The 18,361-nt window shown below is 37.6% G+C and overlaps 1 protein-coding gene across 4 annotated transcripts in view; it reads right to left on the bottom strand.

Moving 5' to 3' along the window:
• Positions 1-2,599: 2,599 nt before the first annotated feature.
• Positions 2,600-18,361, bottom strand: part of KIF6 (kinesin family member 6) — a 433,287-nt gene continuing 417,525 nt past the window's right edge. For all 4 annotated transcript variants that reach the window (XM_031964905.1, XM_031964904.1, XM_031964907.1 and 1 more), the window contains one exon: positions 2,600-5,195. In XM_031964905.1, coding sequence (XP_031820765.1) covers positions 5,179-5,195 — 17 coding nt within the window. In that variant the 3' untranslated portion in view covers positions 2,600-5,178. The remainder of the gene's footprint in view (positions 5,196-18,361) is intronic.

The following is an 18,361-nucleotide window of genomic DNA, read 5'->3' as shown; positions in this document are numbered from 1 at the left end:
AGAGAGAATGAAAAGTGATAGAAAAACCATCTTGGGATGTGGTAGGGAGAATGTCATCATTCTTAATATCATTTTAGGATTATCATAGGGCTGGATTTGGCAAAGAAGTATGTTTGGCCTAGAAACTGTCTTTAGTCTCTCACCTCCCCCTATTAGTGGCCTTTTACTGTTTCTTCATATTCATTCCAGTCTTTTTCTATCCCATGTTCCAAATCTTACCCTCAAGACAGCCATCAAGACAAAAGTTGTTAATTGATAGCTAAGCTGTAAGCCAGCTGTGAGCCCTTTTAGGGGTGGATGATCTATTTCCATACATATATTCCATAAATTCAATTTCTCTTTCTCCCTCCCCTCACTGTAACTACACACGCACATATAAACCCATATCCATTTCCCTACAGCCATATTCCATATGCATTGCTGGTCTACTCTTGTTTGGTACCGGAGAAGTTAAGTACTAGAAATTCAGAATGGAAAAACTGATTTTTGGTTTAGCTTTTTTGCTTTGATTAGTGACAGAATGGGGAGCAATACCCACTTGAAGAAATGCCTACTTATGATACTCAAGTCACCTTTAAAAAAGGGACTTTACCAAAATGTCCTGAAAGCCTAAGGAACATTGCTATGAAGATTCATATTTTGGGCCAGTAGAAGGCTGCTTAGGGTCCCCTTGGGTCACACCATTTAGACAACCATATAATCCATCTATTTATAAATTTGGCCTTTTTATCTTTCCTTTTTTTTTTTTTTTTTTTTTTTGGCATGTCAGCAAAAATTCTCTACAGACTGGGTAAAGTTTGAGTAAAAATTCATCATTATAGGCTCACTATCCCTTCATTACTGGAGAAGGTAATAGCTACAGCTAAGATGGACAGACAGAAGGCATGATTTACAATCTCCTGAATGGGGAATTATTGCACTTAATGGGAAGAGCTAACTTGTGCTTCCCAAGACTGGGGGCCAAAATCAATTAATGGAAAACTCAATGTGACTGATCCTATTGGTGGAGCTTGATCTGACATCTGGAGATGATAAGGGATGTTTTGAGGCTGAACTAATTAGAGGTTGGAGGAAAAGAAGGAAAAACAAAATCCCCAAATCGATTGAGTGTACAATGTAGAGAGAGAATACTGAGTAAACACAGCATGGAGGAGGCTCTTTCCAACTGAATAGTTCCTGAGATAAGGAAAAGGACAACTCACCAACTCACCTATCTGACATAGGTATTCTTCCATGGATTGACCCAAATAAATGTATGTGTGTGTATATATGTATATATATATACACACACATACACACACACACACACACACACACATATAAATGGAAAAAAAAGCACATTTTAAAAAAATTGTAACCAATGAGTCAGTTTAAGTGCTTCTCTACAGCTTCTTTACAACTCTCCTGCTGAGAAAAGGGCAAATCAAGAAGGAACAGCATTATGGAACCACAGATTTAGCATTGTAAGGGACTTAAAGATCATTGAGTCCACCACCCTGAAATGACATAACTTATAGAAAGCACTTTGCAAATCTTAAAGTACTATGTAATTGCTAGCTATTATCATTGGTATTAATATTACATATAGGAAAAAGAAAATTAAATGAGTTCTCCAGATTAAGAGCTGATAAACATCTGAAAGTAGAATTTGAACTCAGGTCTTCTTGCCATGCTGCTAGTACCTATAAACTTAGATAGGGCAGAGATAGAAGGTGGCTCCCAAAAGAATTTGATGAAAGATTTTGGAAGATTTTTAAAAAAATAAGTCCTGAAAGGCTTCCAAAACAAACCTTCATACTTCTCTACAAATGGAGAATATAATAATGTCTCCAAGTCCCTACCTAAGGTGCTAAGTTCATCAAGAAGTTAGTGGAGTTATGCTGTGCTAAACAGAAGAGGATGGGGGGGGGGGGGAAGTTCTCAATGGTGACTTAAAGTGAAGATTCCCTCCCCCTCCCCTTTTATTGTTCAAGTTTTTAGGGAGCAGAACACTCTTCTATCTCATTTCTTTCTCAGTAAAGAATATCTACATTTCTACCTACAATTTCTGCTTCTGTGTCTTATCTAACTCCTGCCTTCACTAATACAGTGTCAGTTATCAGTTATTTCCTGGTCATTTTCAACAGTTTCCACTTTGTTTTCTTCCTGCCTATCAAGCATTATCATTTCCTCGCTAACTTAGATTCAAGTTCCTGGCTTCTAAAGCATTCAGGACTAAATATAGAGCTGAGATTTTCACAGTAAGCCAATTATTTTCTCTTCCTATATATGCATTAATAATGCTACTTCCTATATTCTCAACTGACACCTTCTCTCCCCCCCTTCACCTGATCCAGACCTATCAACAAACTATTCCCAAACATTCCCCTCTGTAAATCCCCATATAGTCAATGTACACAAACACACACACACACATTCTTGTGTTTCAACTTCCTTATACATTTCTCTACACATCCTTCACATATCTTCTACATCCTCTCTTCATCCAATATGTAATTTCTAGCCTAATTTTCCCCATTCTTTTTCTTCTATTCCACATCAAGTGGTAAAACCTGTTTATACTGCAGAAATTTCAAAAAAAAAATCACTCCTTTGCATAAACTTTTAAAATACTTATGTTTATTTAACACCCTCCCCTCCACAGCCTTCTTTATCATATCTAAATGAGCAGTGGTGTAATGGAAAGAACATTAGATGAAGAGTCAGCTGTATTCTTAGAATCTAGTCCTAACCCCGTTAGGACTGTGTAATATTAGTTGGGTCACTTTAATTCAATATTTATTAAGTGATTACTATGTACAAAGCGTATCCTGTCTTTGAGCTTCAGTTTTCTCTTTTGTCCAACGAGGAGGTTTTCTAGATAGCATTTCAGGTCCCTTCCAGTTTTAACCTTCTTTGATAATTTATGAAAAAAGAGAGAAGGCTGATTTCTTCCAGTGTGGCAGGACATTTTGTGAATGGTCCACTTTGAGAATCACTGTCACTGTTTCTATATAGACATTGCCTTTCTTAAAGCTCTGTTTTTACCTTCAGGAACACAGAGAGCTCATTGCTGGTTTTCTTTGACTTTAAGGAGACAATTTGATATGGGTGAATAGAATTTCCACCTGAAATTTAGTTTGCCTCCAAATCTAGAAGGCACAAAAGTTTTGAAAAGATCTTTTCACATATTAAAAAAACAAAACCAAACAAAACCAGCAACCAAAACACCCAAACCAAAAATTTGCTAGAAATTGCCCTTTAAAAAATCTGAGAAAAGTCTTTTCAGAGCACTGTTTCTATTGCCTTAGGGATTCTCAGGCAAATAATCTAAGCATAATTTTGTGCTAAAGGCCCTAAGTCAAGGTGGGGATGGGTTAGAGGTGGTGCTTTGTCTAAAAATCATCACATGACAACCATTCAGTTGCAAATGCCCCTTTAAAAGATAAAACTTCCCCAATTTGCCTTCCTTTCCTCATTTCCCCTCTTTGGCTTTGCCCCAGCCTGGCTGGCTTCGTGGAGCTGCCCCATACTTCCCTGCAAACAAGGCCTTTGGATCCAGAGGATAACTGCCTCCAGCTGGAGACTTGGAATCAATAGTACCTAACTAGCTCCAGTGTACACAGCCTTCTGTCATATCTGGTCCTTTCCCTGGGACAGCTGTTGATTTCATGACATTTCATGGACACTTCCAAACCCATTTCAGGTCTTGCTCTTGTGAGGTACATGTATTCACAAACATAAACTGTTTTAAGTCTTTTCAGAGCAGTCAGGTTTAAGGGCTGAATCAGTGTGATGTGGTGGGGAGAATAGTGATCCAGAACTAGGGAGGCAAAGCCTCTTGTCCTGGTTCTGTTCATTTGTAGGTGGCTGACCACAGGCAAATCCTTTTCCCTCGATGGACCTTTATTTACTTAGTTTTAAATAGTGGGAGTTGGATTAAGTGATTTCCTAGGTTCTTCTCAGTTTTAAAATTATATTTTCATATGCAAACCATTTTGCCTTAGTCCTGGAGGGGGAAAGGGCCCATTTTTACATTTTCCTTCCAAAGTTTTCAGTCTTTATCCATAGCAGACAGAAATTGCAAAGACAGTGGGCAATTTCTTTTATTCAATTTGTGGCATCATCAGGTGCTCCTAATTTGTTTCAGTTTCCTAAGGCTCCCCATTTTCAGTTTTCAAAGGACTACAGCCAGGCTAAGACCTAAACAGACCATCTAACCACTGGTCTTGTACCACTATTTCCATGCCTTATGTACTGAAAAACTAAAATGTTCTAGGTTCTTAGGTTGCCCCTATCATGCTGAATGAGGAATGATATGAAAGAAACTAGAGGCAGTAGTTCTTCCTGAGTCACAAAGAAGCAGAATCACAGATCCCCTGAATTTTGGACTATCTACCCAGGACTCTACCACGATTTTTTCCCTTTTCATCTACTCCCAAATGTCTGCATTACAGCTGAGTGAATGACTTTGTGACTTTGTGCCCCATTGAAGCTGGGCATTACTCAGGTAATGACAGACAATTTGGTCTAAGTTATCAGGATTAACCATCAAAATATCTCTTGTTCAGGAGACAATTTGGCCCTCCTCTTCTTGGATCCAGTCTAAGCTAATGCCCTTTCATTCTGGGATATAAGCTTTTTACTTCCCTTTATTATTTGATAGGCCTAGATTTAGTGAGAATGGGTTGGGGGAAAGAGGGGAGTGGAGCACAAATCTCCTAGCTCCATCTTGGAAAACTGCTATTTCGTAATCTGAAAGTATCCAAGTTATCCCCAAAGTAAGACCACCCTTGTGACCCCACATTATTTTAAAAATAAGGGAAATTATTTTAAAAATACAAAACAAACACAAAACACTCCCAAACTCAGCCACCTTGCTGGTACCAAAGCCAATAGCCCTAGCATGAAAGGGCATTAGACTTACAACCACAAGTTAACATACAGTGCAAAGATTTCACCTTCCATTTGGGTCTGTCTCTCTACTTCCTGCCCCCCCCCCCCACCTCAGCATGTCCCACCATTCCTGAATGTCTCTGGGACACCATCCTTACAGAAACACAAGGCTTTCCATTAGTGCTCAAGTCACATGTTGTTCCAGCCATTTAGGCAGCACATCCAAAGAAAGGATGAAAGAAGAAGTTTTATCTGTATTCTGTCCTTGCTTTTCAGCTGGGCTGCAGGGCTGGTATTATAATTTCAGTTGTTTGCCAAACCTGAAAGGAGACAGCAATTCTGTTAAAGATTGTTCATTGATAATAATAACGATAATGATGGTGATATTAACATTTATTTAATATTTAAAGTTTGTAAAGCATTTTACACATGTTATCTTTTCTGATGAGTTCTGTGAGTTGGTTCTATTATTCCCATTTTATAGATGAGGAAACTAAGGCAAAGAAAGATTAAATAGCTTGTCCAGGGTCACACAGCTGATAAATGGGTAGGATTTTAAATTCAGAATTCTTTTGTTCTTAAGCCCAACATTCTATGTTACTGTAGCTACCATTAACTATCACATGAATCAAAGCAGGAAGAGGAGGTGGTAGGGAGTAGTTTGCTCCCTCCCCCCCAGTCTCAGTGCATCATTCTTCTCAAATACTCTAATTCTAATTTCTAGAAGTATTCATTGATTTATTCACGCAACCGTTACTGTGTGTAAAGTCAATGTAAAACTTGGAGAAAGTAAAAAACCAGATGATTTTCAACCTTGAAAGGGATGTAAGTTAGCTGGGGGAGGTAATTATATGTATGAAAGTCATAAGAATACATGATTTATTCAGTCATTTTCAGTCATGTTGTACTCTTTGTGACTCCATTTGGGGCTTTCTTGGCAAAGATAATGGAATGGATTGCCATTTCCTTCTCTAATCATTTTACAGATGAAGAAATTTATGCAAATAGGGTTAAGTGACTTGCCCGAAATCACATAGCTAGTTAAATGTTTGAGGCTAGATTTGAACTAGGATTCCTAACTCCAGACCTGCCACTCTATCCACTGTGCCATTCAACTGCCCAGAATACATGATAACACATTTGCAAATACACAGAAAGTGATGCATTAAAGACAGAAAAAGCAGAGGGGAAATTTGGACAAAAAGAAGAGTAGCATGGGTCTGTCCATGAGTTAAGAGAAAGCAGTCAAATAGAGTTGACTAGAAAGGGGCCAAATAACTGATTGGAACCTTTTAGATCAAAAAAATAGGCAAAGGAGGGCAGAGACTTTTCCACCAATCAATTCTGTACTCTTTGGCAAACCTTGTTATTAAAGTTGCCATAGTTAGAGGAATTCATGGTTCCTCCATCAGAAGGAGTTTCCTGCTTGACTCTATTATCTTTGTTACTTGTGGTTAACTCATACATCCACAAAATGGTTTACCCAGGGAAACAGCAATCACAGCAACAAATCAGACCGTCCTGTCAAGGCATATCTTACCAAGAATATGAAATATTGAAGCAGTCATTTTCACAGTGAATTTTCTAATTGTCAGAGAATGTTCCTCATTAAGTGCTGGTGGGGCAGGGAATCATCTCTTTCTCTTCACTCCTCATCTATGGACACCAGCATAATTATTAATAACCATTTGGTCTCTGAAAGTGGAGTATGGCTCAGTGCCATCCCATCTCTGTCTGCCTAAAGACAAGGAATCTATGAATGGATGACCTCAGATATGTAAAAGGGAAAGCTCTCTCACCTTATCATACTGCCTTCTGGGGTCCATGGCTCCAAAAGCAGGGATGTAGCTCACCCTCAAGTACAGAGTACATAAACAATACAGCTGATCCATCTGCTATGCCCTTTCTCCTTCTCCCGATATCTCTCTCTCACCTTTTGCCAGTCATGGTGTGCTTTTTATTCACATTCTTTTAAGATCTTATGGATCCAGCTTTCTCTTCTCTCCAATCAACCTGAGGAATCCAAACCTCAAAGCCATATGATCTGGCTTAATTAAGATAACACCCATTGCAAAGTCCCAGATTTACTCCTGATGGTTTTTATTGTAACACATCTGATATTCTTTAGTGCTCATTTCTCCAGACATCTGAATGATTGAATCCTTGGTTTGCTGTGTTCCTGTTCCCCGTCCTGTTAGTTTGTGTAGATAAAATACCTGCAGTCTTTTGTAACTAATCAATAAAAAGGAGTTCTGTTCTGCTTATTCTGCAGGAGAGCTCATTTTGTTTTCTTTATTTACTATATCCATTTGGGATCTCAGAAACTGGATAGCTCGTTGCTACAGCTATCAGAGAAATCCATGTATGGGCTGAGGTATATTTTAGGAGGTTGGTAATAATATGAGTGACAAAAATGAACAGATAGGAGCAATCTGGTCCAGCCAAACTAAAGTGTATACCATTCCCATTCAGATACTGCCTTCTTCTATTCTTTGTTGATCCTTATTATCACAGTGCCAGACTGCTTTCATTTCTGTCTATTGAAATCCCTTCTTTTGTAGGTATAGTCTATAAACATTATTTTCTCCTTCTCTGAGGATGGTTTTGAGATAGGTTTTATTTAGACCACAGATTAGAAAAATTTTCACCCCTCAGTTCAGGACAGGATTACGAAATGGTATCAGTGGCAATAATAAAGAAACATATAGTTCGACTCCCTCTGTTTCCAAACTCCATCTTTCCCTTATGATATTTTACTCATACAGTGAACACTGGAAGCATAAAATATTGGTTAAAGAAACACAAAATAAACATTCTAGAGCTGAAAAGGAATCATATTCTGACATAGACTTCTGATATGAAAAAAACAAATTCACTGTTTTCAATCAGAAACTGGATGACTATATTGGGATTATGATCATAGTGAATTCTTAAAATGGAGAGGCAGTATACCCTGCCCTAGATAAATTGCCTGCATAACAATTCATTCACTTCTGCCTACTCTCTGTTGAGGTGTCTTCTTGTTTCTAATAATGGAAAAAAAACTTAGTGTAGAAGGCTTTGTAATGAGAAAAATGAGACAGTCCTATCCCTTCTAAATCTCTGCTGCTGTAGACAGGAAAAGCTCCAAATTTAAAGAAAGAGGCAACAAGGAATTTTGTTTTTTCAGCTACAAGCAAGAAGGTTAACCAGAGTTTTTTCCAGGTTTTAAAAAATATTCTCAGCAGTCTGAAACCACAAATCTGACACTGTTAATGACTAACACCCCCTAGAGGGGTTTGTATACCCATCTATACATTCCCTTGGCTGGGATTTAAACTTTCTGAGGTTTGCTTGTGAATGAATACTAAATCAAGTGAATTCACCTTGGGCTGTGGTGAGGTCTAAAAGCTGAGAAACCTTGTGTTAAATCAGTTTCTCTCTAGACTTTGATTCTCAGGCTAATAGCCACAAATTCAACTTAATGAGAGCTCCCAAAGAAACCTATGACAGTTTTGCTAAATTATAAGCAAAGGGAGCCCCAAGCAGGAGTGTAGGGATTGTTTGCTTTGGCAAGGGGTAGGTGGCTGGGGCCCCAGCCTGGGTGTTTGCCTGACAGGTTGCCTTGATAAGTAGGCTGCTAATAAAGCCCTGCTTGGTGATGGCCCTCATGCCATCTGCCATGTGCTGATAGAGGTCCACAACTGCTGTCCCCTTAGGCATGCCAGCTTGACTGAAGCAAAGATTTCACTAATCACAAGTGCTTTTGGCTTCCCTTGCCATCCCTACCATCACTAAGTAACCTGGTACTTTTTTTAATAGTGTTTTTTAAAAACCAAATCTTTGAAGTCTTGCTTTGTTTGTTGAGATAAATTATCTTTACCTACAGTTTGTATTTAGGAAAAAGGTCATCTTATCTGTCCCTATACTGCTTAAGGCCTATGAATCTTCTTTCATTCTGCTGTTGCCCTTATCTCTTTAGGCCAGAAGGTCAAATACATTTTATTGCATACAACTGTAGATTACACACACTGTAGCTTTTGTTGAGTTTTAATGAGAAATACCTAGGAGGTTCTCACTTTGCTACTTATTTGTATAAGTTCCTTGAGGGCAGGAATGAACAGTGGTTGCAATGAATCCTGCTTCAAGGAGAAAATGGTATGGAGAGAAAGGAAAATTTCATTTTTATCAGAAGGCTGAAGAGTGCGAGAATGTGACATGGTAGAGGAAAGAAAGAAGAATCATTGAACACTTGGGAGCTAAGTAACATACAGGGTTCTTCCTGTGTAAGGGGGATTTCTGTATGTGCCATTAAAAAAAATTCTTTTAAAAAATGAAACTGACATAAACTGAGATCCTTTGGGGAGAGGAGGGGTCTGGATCCCCTTCAGGGAGCTCTCAGACCCTGGGAAAAGCCCGAAAATTCCTAGTTAAGTGGTTTCATTCAATTGGAGATCTTGGGCAATCACCCTCCATTGAATTGCCATAAACAGCTCTCAGTGGTTCAAACTTCCAGTTAAGTAATCTCATTCAATTTTAAATTGAATTGAAAATCAGCATCTCTGAGGCAAAGATCAAAGCAAGCCCCAATATATCTAGGGCTACATGCCCAGATATCTTTTTCAGACCATGCCCACTGGTGAAGTTATTCTCTTCTCAGTGTTAACCTTTGCTATTTTCCTAACAGGACCTTTTGCCCACTAAAGAAGTCTGTCTTCCTAGCAAGCTGGCTTCCCAGTGCCAATAAATGCCTTTTGCCACACAGATTTCGGATTTTCGAATTCTTTCGCATAGGACCTGCACCTTCCAGCAGAGGGGATCTCCCACCCCAATTCTTGCACCTGATCTCAACTACCACTGACCTCATCATTTGTACCTCATCAAAACCATTTTTTTTAATCAGCAAAAATATTTTTGCCTTCTCTTTGCACCAGTTTGCTTTCCCCCTCCCTACTTGGAAAGTCCCTAATCTTTCCTCCAATTAGAAATCAAATATCTAATGTTATATTGTTCCTTTTTATTAATTGTCCATATCTCTTGTTTTTAAATGTATAAAAATCTATCTTTTTCTGTGTTTGGGAGTCAGATCTAAGCTTAGGAGGTCTGGTCCTTATTTGTTTCACAATTGGCATGCATCACTTAATTAAAAAAAAATTGCTTAGAAGGTCAAACCTTTGTTTCTTCAGTCATTTTATCTTTCAACCATCACATCTTCTTATCTTCCTATTACTCCATTTAGGAAAGAAAGAAAAAACAAAATTTCCACTACAAATAGGTATTCAGGCATAACAAATTCCTACATTGGCCACTTAAAAAAATCTCATTCTTCACTTTGAATTCTTCACCTCTCTGTCAAGGGATAGCATTGGAATTATTACTGTCATTATGTTGATCAGTTCCTCAGCCTTCCAGCTATTTATCTTTATATTACAATACTGTCATTGTTCTCTTGATTTTGCTTAGTTTGCTTTTTATCAGTTCATTTTTTATAGCTTAATAGTATTCCATTATATTTATATACTATAACTTGTTAAACCATTTCCCAGGTGATGGTCATCCTCTCATTTTCCAATTCTTTGCCACCACAAAGAGAGCTGCCTTCTTATTCTTTTTTTCTTGGATTGTTCTGTTTTGTGAAATGCTTCTCTCTTTTGACCAAATACAAATGAGAGTGAGGTTCAAGCATCAACTGCTTTCTTTACCCCTTTCCTCCTGGTTTGTAGAGTTCCCATTATATGAGATAATTTCCCCAAACTTTATTTCTCACCCTTTAGGGAATTCTTCCCATCCAATTTTATTCTTTTAAATAATCAAGACATAACAGAACTATTCCCAGACTTCTGTTTATTTCCTTCTATTTTCTATTATTTCCTTCTATCATCTCTGTTAATTAGATGATAGAGCTCTGAGAGTACACATATATCATCTCCCTATATTAGAGTGACAAACTGTTTAGTTTATCCATGATTGTGTCTTGTAGCTGTTTACTTATGCTCAGCTTTTTATATTTTAATTATTTCCTATGTTTGCACTTCAATTAAAAATTTGTAGTTTTCTTCTGTAGGATTCAGCTTTGTTGGGTAAAATATTTTTAGTTGTAAGTCTATATCTTTTGCCTTCTATTATATTCTAATTCCCCCAATTCTTTATTGTGCTGACTGCCAAATCTTGTGTACTCTTGATGTGATTCTTTTGTACTTCTTTTCCCCCTGTCTGCTTGCAGTATTCTTTCTTTGATCTGGAAACTCTAGATTTTGGCTATGGTGTTCCTGGAAGTTTAAATTTTGGGGTTTCTTCCAAATGAAATCTATTCTACTTTGTCCTTTGGTACTAAGAGATCTAGTAAATTTTATTTTATGATTTCTTAAAATATAATGTCTGTGTGGAATTAACTGAGTGAAGACACTGTCATGGGAATATAGCCTTAAACTATACACTTAATTGTGACTTGAGACTTTATAATAACAATAGAGCTATAGCTAAAAAAGCTGCAGATGTTTGTCCCTTCCTGTTTCCCATCAACTCTTAATTAGCATTTAAGTATCTCTTTTTTATTCTCTTCTTTGGTTAAATTTCTGAGATTAGAATGTAAGTCTGCACTTTCCCAAACAATGGGAGAAAAAGCCAGTCTAGGGGATTGGGGGTTTGGGGAGCTTCTGCATTCAAGTTATTTAATCTTGTGTTTTACAATTTTTACTTTGTACTCCTTTTACTGACAAGCACCTTGTCAGATGGGAAATGTTCTTTCTCATGAGATCATAATAAACCCTTTTTGCTTTTTCTTACTCTGAAAGTCTCTGTTTTGTGGTCAAAATGTTGCACACAGTTTGGAGGCTCATCTGGGATATTTCCTATTCATAAGGGGTCTTTCCTATACTGAATCCTTGGGCAGGTGCCTTCTGGAGATTTCTCTGGTGGTCCTTGGACTTGGCTGAGGAACTTCCCCTCCTATTGGGTAAGCTCCCAAAGAGAGACACTCAGAGAGAGCAAAAACCTAAGGAGGCTAGCAAAGTTAGAGAATTAATTTAGTCCAGAAGATAAGGCAGCTGAGAAAAGTTTGAAGTCAGTCAGGTAAATTGTGTAGCACAGCCCAGGTAGAGGCAAGAATTGGTGAGAGGAGGAGAAACTCTGCCAAGCAACTGGTGAGCCATCTGGGTGATTGGGATTGGGATTGGGAGAATTTAAGCAATTAAGAGATTGTAAAAGGCTCTCACTTCCCTTTGAATGGCAAGAACTGGTGAGGAAGGGAGAGATTCTAACTTTTCTCTTACTAGCAACTAGTGAACCATCATGATATTGGGAAAATCCTAGGAGGTTCAAGTCCATAAACATTCTCCCATTTTCCTTTGATGGATTGGGTGAGTTCCCCATTAAAAGAAGATAAAATATTGTGAACTTTAGGAAAGTAGCTGGTTCTAAATCTATCTGGTGTCCCAGAAAAATATCTCTCTTTAGAAGGAATTGGGATTGGGGCAGCTAGGTGGCACAGTATATAGAGCACCAGCCCTGAAGTCAGAAAGAAAGTTAAAATCTGGCCTCAGATACTAAACACTTTTTAGCTTTGTGACCCTGGGCAAGTCACTTAACCCCAATTGCCTCAGGGAAAAAAAGAAGGAATTAGGATTAAATTCTGTTGGTTTGTTTGGGCAGGTGGCCAAAGAAACAGTCCATCCATCTCCCAAAGGTTGGGTGTAAATTGAAAGGATATATCTGGCAGGCTCCTAACTCTAAGGTGGGGCTGAGGATGGGAGCTTGATTGATTTAGAAAAGCAATTTAAATATATGTATATATTTGTGTGTGTGTGTATGTGTGTGTGTGTGTGAGAGAGAGAGAGAGAGGAGAGAGAGAGAGAGAGAGGAGAGAGAGAGAGAGAGAGAGAGAATGTGTGTGTGTGTGTGTGCATGCATGCATGTGTGTAAGTATTTGGTCTAGTCATCTATCTATCGTTGCTAGATGCATATATCTGTTTCTTTTTTGTATTTTGTTGTTGCTGATAAGCATTTTTATTTGTGAAAGGTTACCTACCCACCCTAATTAGTGGGGACACAAATGGTTGGAGTGATGACCCCAGATGGGAGTTGGGGGTGCACAACCCTAATCTATATGCTGAATAGGTTCATTAGACTCCAGGCCATGGTTGAAATAATTACAAAGCAGAGGACAAGGACACTGAATTTGTGATAGAATTGAGAGAGCATATAATTAGCAAGGAAAGGGCTTTTATAAGTTCCTTGGTGGAACTCACAATTTCCTAGTAGAAAGGGAGTACCCCATAAGGCTGGTATGCCCTTGGCTAGTGGGCTAAACCCTTAAGGGTTAGGGTTAGCACCCTAAAAGAGCTTGTTAGCTGTAAGGAGGACAAGTGGGGTTGGAAAGCATAATGGAGTTGGGGGAGATACCACATGGTATGGGGGAAGGGAAACACCACAAGGTGGGATGCTATGGTGGGAGGAGAAGAGTGGTAGCCATGGGATGACCCATAAGTAGGTTTTATAAGGAACATTAACCTTAGGGACATGACTGGATTTACACAATAGAAAGGTTGAGTGACCTGGAGAGGGAAGTCCAGTTAGACAAGAATAAACCCTAATAGAGAGAGAGAAAAAAAAAACAACAAGCCAGATCCAGAGGGATTGAGACTTAGAACAAGATGGTTAAGGATATATCAAGAATGGTGTGAAAGATTTTCAAAGGTTAATAAATAAAGTGGAGGGATTGTATGGAATTAACTAGTGAAAATTAATTGTGACTTGAGACTGTTATAATAGAACTATAGCTAAAAAAAAAGTTGCAGATGTTTGTTCTTTCCCGTTTCCCATCACTTAATGAGCATTTTAAGTGCCTCCTTTTTAAAATTCTCTTATTTCTGTGTTAGATTTGATTAGAATGTAATCTGGACCCCTTCCCCCTCCAACAATGGGAGAAAAGGCCAGGCTGGGGACAGGGGCTTCGAAGGCTTCTTCATTTAATCTTGTGTTTTGCAGTTTTTACTTTGCACTCCTTTTATTGACAAACACTTGTTTGTTCTTTCTCATGAGATTGTAATAAACCTCTTTTTGCTTTTCCTTTCTTTGAGAGTCTCTGTTTTTGTGGTCAAATTGTTCCACACAGTTTGATTAATTCTTCGGTCATGAATTTCAGGTAGTCCAATGATTTTTAAAGTTTCTCTTCTTAATCTCTTTTCCAGGTCAGTTGTTTTTGTTATGAAATATTTACATTTCTTTATTTTCCTGCAGTTTTTTGATTTTTTTAAATATTTTTTTCTCATGGAATCAATTATCTGATCCATTCTAATTTTCAAGGAGTTTGTTCCTTTGGGCAAGATTTTGTGTCTCTTGTTTCCACATTTGTCACTCCTGATGACTATAACTAAATCAGGTGATTCTTGTGGGCACAAGAGATAATGCCAAAGAAATTTAGGAAGGCTTACTAAGAATTATGAAGTTCTAGGTGAAAAACTGAGAATTTGAGAAATTTAGGTGGTGCTAACCAAGGGCAAAGTCTTAGGAAGAAGAAAAAGAAAGATTTGGGAAGAAGTTGGTTAAATATTGAATTCAGCAAGTATTTATTACTTTACTTTGTGCCAGGTTCTCAGGAGACAGGTACACAAAACCAACAATGAAAAAACAGTTTCTGTTCTCAAGAAGCTTATATTGTACTGGGAAAACAACATATGCAGAGATAAGTAAGTAGAAAATTTATGCAAAATAAATATAAAATGATTTTTTGGGGGGTTACAGATCTGGGAAGCATGAACTGTTGTAGAAATCGGGAAAAGTCTACACAAGTGGGAAAGTAACACTTAAAATGAGCTTTTAATGGACTTAGGAATTCCGAAAGAGAGGTAAGGAAAGAAAATATTCCAGATATGGAGAACAATTTATGTAAAAGCATGGCGTTTGGCATTTCATATGAGAGAACAGTAAGTAGTTTAGTTAGGCTGGAATGTAATGTATGGTGGAGTTAATTTATAATAAGATGATGTGACAGCAGAATTTGAATATCTGGACTATGGCTTGACATATAAAAATGATAGGCTCCTAGTCATAGATGGATACACAAAGTAAGGATAATGATAAATTTTTTTTTTTTGGAATTTTGCAAATTTATTTAAGTGTTTTGAATTGAAAAGAAACTGGGAAGAAGAAAACTGCCAGTGTATACCCAACCAAGCAACATATCAAAGAGTAGTTAAAAATAGCAAGAAAGATCTTTGGTGAAAAAATGATTCTGGAAGAGTATTTCTAATTCAGAATGATGAGGATGAGTAAAGGCTGGGTGTGGGTAGAGCATTTCATAGGAATAAAATAGATTCATTTAAGCCCGGGGTGGGGGGTGGTATTTGAGGGAAGAACAATGGTAGGAGGAAGATTATTGAGATGGTGATGATATTACATTATAGACTAGCTAGACGGACTGATACAGAAGCATAATCAGGACACCTGTTGGAGCAGAGGACTGGAGTAATGTGTTCAATTCTGGGTACTACATTTTTTGGGGAGGACTACTGTCTATAGGAATATAAATATGATGAGGGGACTCGGCATGAGGGCCACCCACAAGTGAAATGGGGGTGATTAGCCTGAAGAGATTAGGATGGACTTGATACCTCTGTTTAAATATCTGAAAGGCAATCACATGGAAAAATGATTTCTCCTTTATTATCCTTGATCTCTGACAGCCAAACTAGTTATAGGGGGTAGATGTTACAAAAGAGACAGGTTTATGTAAAGATTAAATTCAAAACAATTGTGGCTGTCCAAAAAATGGAATAGGAAGTAGTGGGCACTTCAAACAAAGAAAGACTGAGGTGTTGTAAAGGAGATTTTTTTTTTTAGATACAGCCTTGACTAGAGGTTCTCCTAATTGCCTTTCAGCTGTGATGTTATGTGATTCTGTGAAATATTACCAACAGAAGAAACCTAGAAAGCATTGCTAGTGAGGATGAGATTGGGGGGAAAAAAAAACTTTGGGAACACAGGTTTATTTGTTTTTTCAAATAAGTTTGATGTTTTGTTATTCCAGACTTGACAAAAATCAGTTAATCCATATAAAAGGAAAAATAGAAAAAGAATATGTTATATGAAATGGCAAATATCTATCATTTATTAATTTTAAAAGGGTATATAATGAAAAATATGCAGCAGAGAGATCCTTTGGGTTACATTATAGCTACTCTTTATGATATCTAGCTTGGTGGAAATACAATGACAATTTTCTCCTCTTCTTCCTTTTCTTTTTTTCAGTTTCCAAGCTGTCCTGTTTAAGCCAAGATGGGGGACTTTAGCTATCTGGTTATTTCCTGTTTTAGTAGGTGGAACAAGTAACAAATGGAAATGCCATTCTGGATCTGATTCTCATCAACAAGAAGGAATTGGCTACTGACCATAGGAACTTTGGCTGTCAGGTGATTACTCCATCATAAAGGGATAGGAAAAAAAAGGAAGCTGAGCATAGACTAATATGTCATCTGGGTTTGGGGCGGGAAACATATTTCAAAGACTTCAGAGATAGGAAAGGGAGAAGTCAGTGGAGTAATATTTTGCAAGGGAAATTGACATTGCAGGGATAGGAAGTTCTCATGAATGAAATTCTGAAGATACAAGCATAAATTATTCCAGTAAGCATGACAAAGAAAAGCTGCCTACAGAGTGTGATGTAGATACACAGGGAATACAAAGACAAACTAAAAATTTTAAAGCACATTTACACAAGATAGAAGGAAGGAGGAATAATTGTGTATAAACACAAAATAGTAGCACTTTTCTGTTAAAATTTTGTCAAGATTGCTAAAACCCAGAATGAGCTTGAGATTGGTGATGAATAATTAGAGAAATTGAATATAGATATATATGTACACATGCATGTCTTAAGATGGATAGGATGATGACAATGGACAATATGATTAGAGGGTTGTACTATATAATCTTTATTTTACTTCTACCAAGGAGAGTGGGAAGGATAGAAGAAGAGAGTGGAGAACCAAGATGAATGCAAAGATGGTTGGTCAGCATTTAGCTGCCTCCCACGAATTCAGATTATTATGCCCAGATTCAGCATGTATTCTTGGAGTAAACAAAGAGTGAGCAGAGATGTTGAACCAATGTCAGCAATATTTTATGGGGTTATATATTTAGAACTCTAAGTGCCCTTGAAGATAATTAAATCTAACTCCTTCATTTTATGGATGAAGGAACTGAGGCCCAGAGAGGCTTTCTCAAGATCACACAATTAGTAAATATCTGAAGTTGGATTGGAGTTTCATTCCTCTGATTTTAAATCCAGTTAGTGGTCTTTTTCACTGTACTTACTAGGTTGCCTCTAAGAAGAAGCTTACAGAATAAAAAAATGACAAAAATACAGCAAAAAAAGTCATCTTTTTCTAATGGAAGTAAAAAAAAAAGCTGCAAATGATAGACTACTCATATTTTTTAGGTGTAGAGAATTCACTCTACTGATGCTGATGAAAAATTCATTTGTAACTTAATAGCCTTCAAGAATTCTTGGGACAATGAGAAGTTAAGTGATCTGTCCAGCATCACACTATAATTTGACTGTCTTAGGGAGCAGCTAAGTGGTGCAATGGAATCAAGAATGGAATCAATGGAATCAACTTCATCTTTGGAAGTTCAAGTCTGACCCTGGACAAATCATTTAGCCCTGTTTTATCTCAGTTTCCTCATCTGTAAAATGAGCTGGGCAAAGAAATGGCAAATCACTCCAGGAATTTTGCCAAGAAAATTACAAAACAGAATCACTAATTGTTGGATACAATTGAAAAGACTGAACAATAAAAAGCAGTAATAACTTGGGGCATTTTTAAGGCTGCTAAGTGGCACAGTGAATGGGGTGCCAGGCCCAGAGTAAAAAAAAAAAACAAAACTCATGTTCCTGACTTCAAATCTGATTTTGCTTACTGGCTATGTGACCCTGGGCAAGTCCTAGTTTGTCTTAGTTTCCTCATCTGTAAAATGAGCTGGAGAAGGAAATGGAAAATCACCCCAGTATCTCTGCCAAGAAAACCTTAAATAGATCACAAAGTCAAACATATCTAAAAAACTGAACAACACAACAACTACAAATTCATGACTTCAAGTTTTATCCACTGGACCATGCTGACTTTTGACCCAGACTTTTATTACTGGCAGAATTCTACAGAAAATTAAGATGAAGGCTTGTGAATTTTTACAAAGGGAAGCAGTAATCATATTCTAACATTGCTGGTAGTCATGCCCTCCTTTCCCCCTACCCCTTTTTCACCTTTGAACCCTCCCAAGATATCTTGGGGTTTACTGTCTAGATTGCTTTTTTTAAGGACCAGGCCTTAAACCCAAACCAATCTGATTCTAATTGATCACCCATGGGTCCTAAGCCAAGTCCCATTTGGTCATTGTTTGGGTCCTGAGTGACTCACATTGAATGTAAATAGCAATCATTTCTGCTTTGACCAGAAACACTGAAGATCTCCCCCTCCCAGATTCATTCATTCATTTACTTATTTATTCA

The sequence above is a fragment of the Sarcophilus harrisii genome, chromosome 4 (genome assembly GCF_902635505.1).
Source record: "Sarcophilus harrisii chromosome 4, mSarHar1.11, whole genome shotgun sequence".
Classification (NCBI taxonomy): Eukaryota; Metazoa; Chordata; class Mammalia; order Dasyuromorphia; family Dasyuridae; genus Sarcophilus; species Sarcophilus harrisii.
The sequence above is the reverse complement of the archived record's forward strand: the minus strand, read 5'-3'. Positions and strand labels throughout refer to the sequence as shown.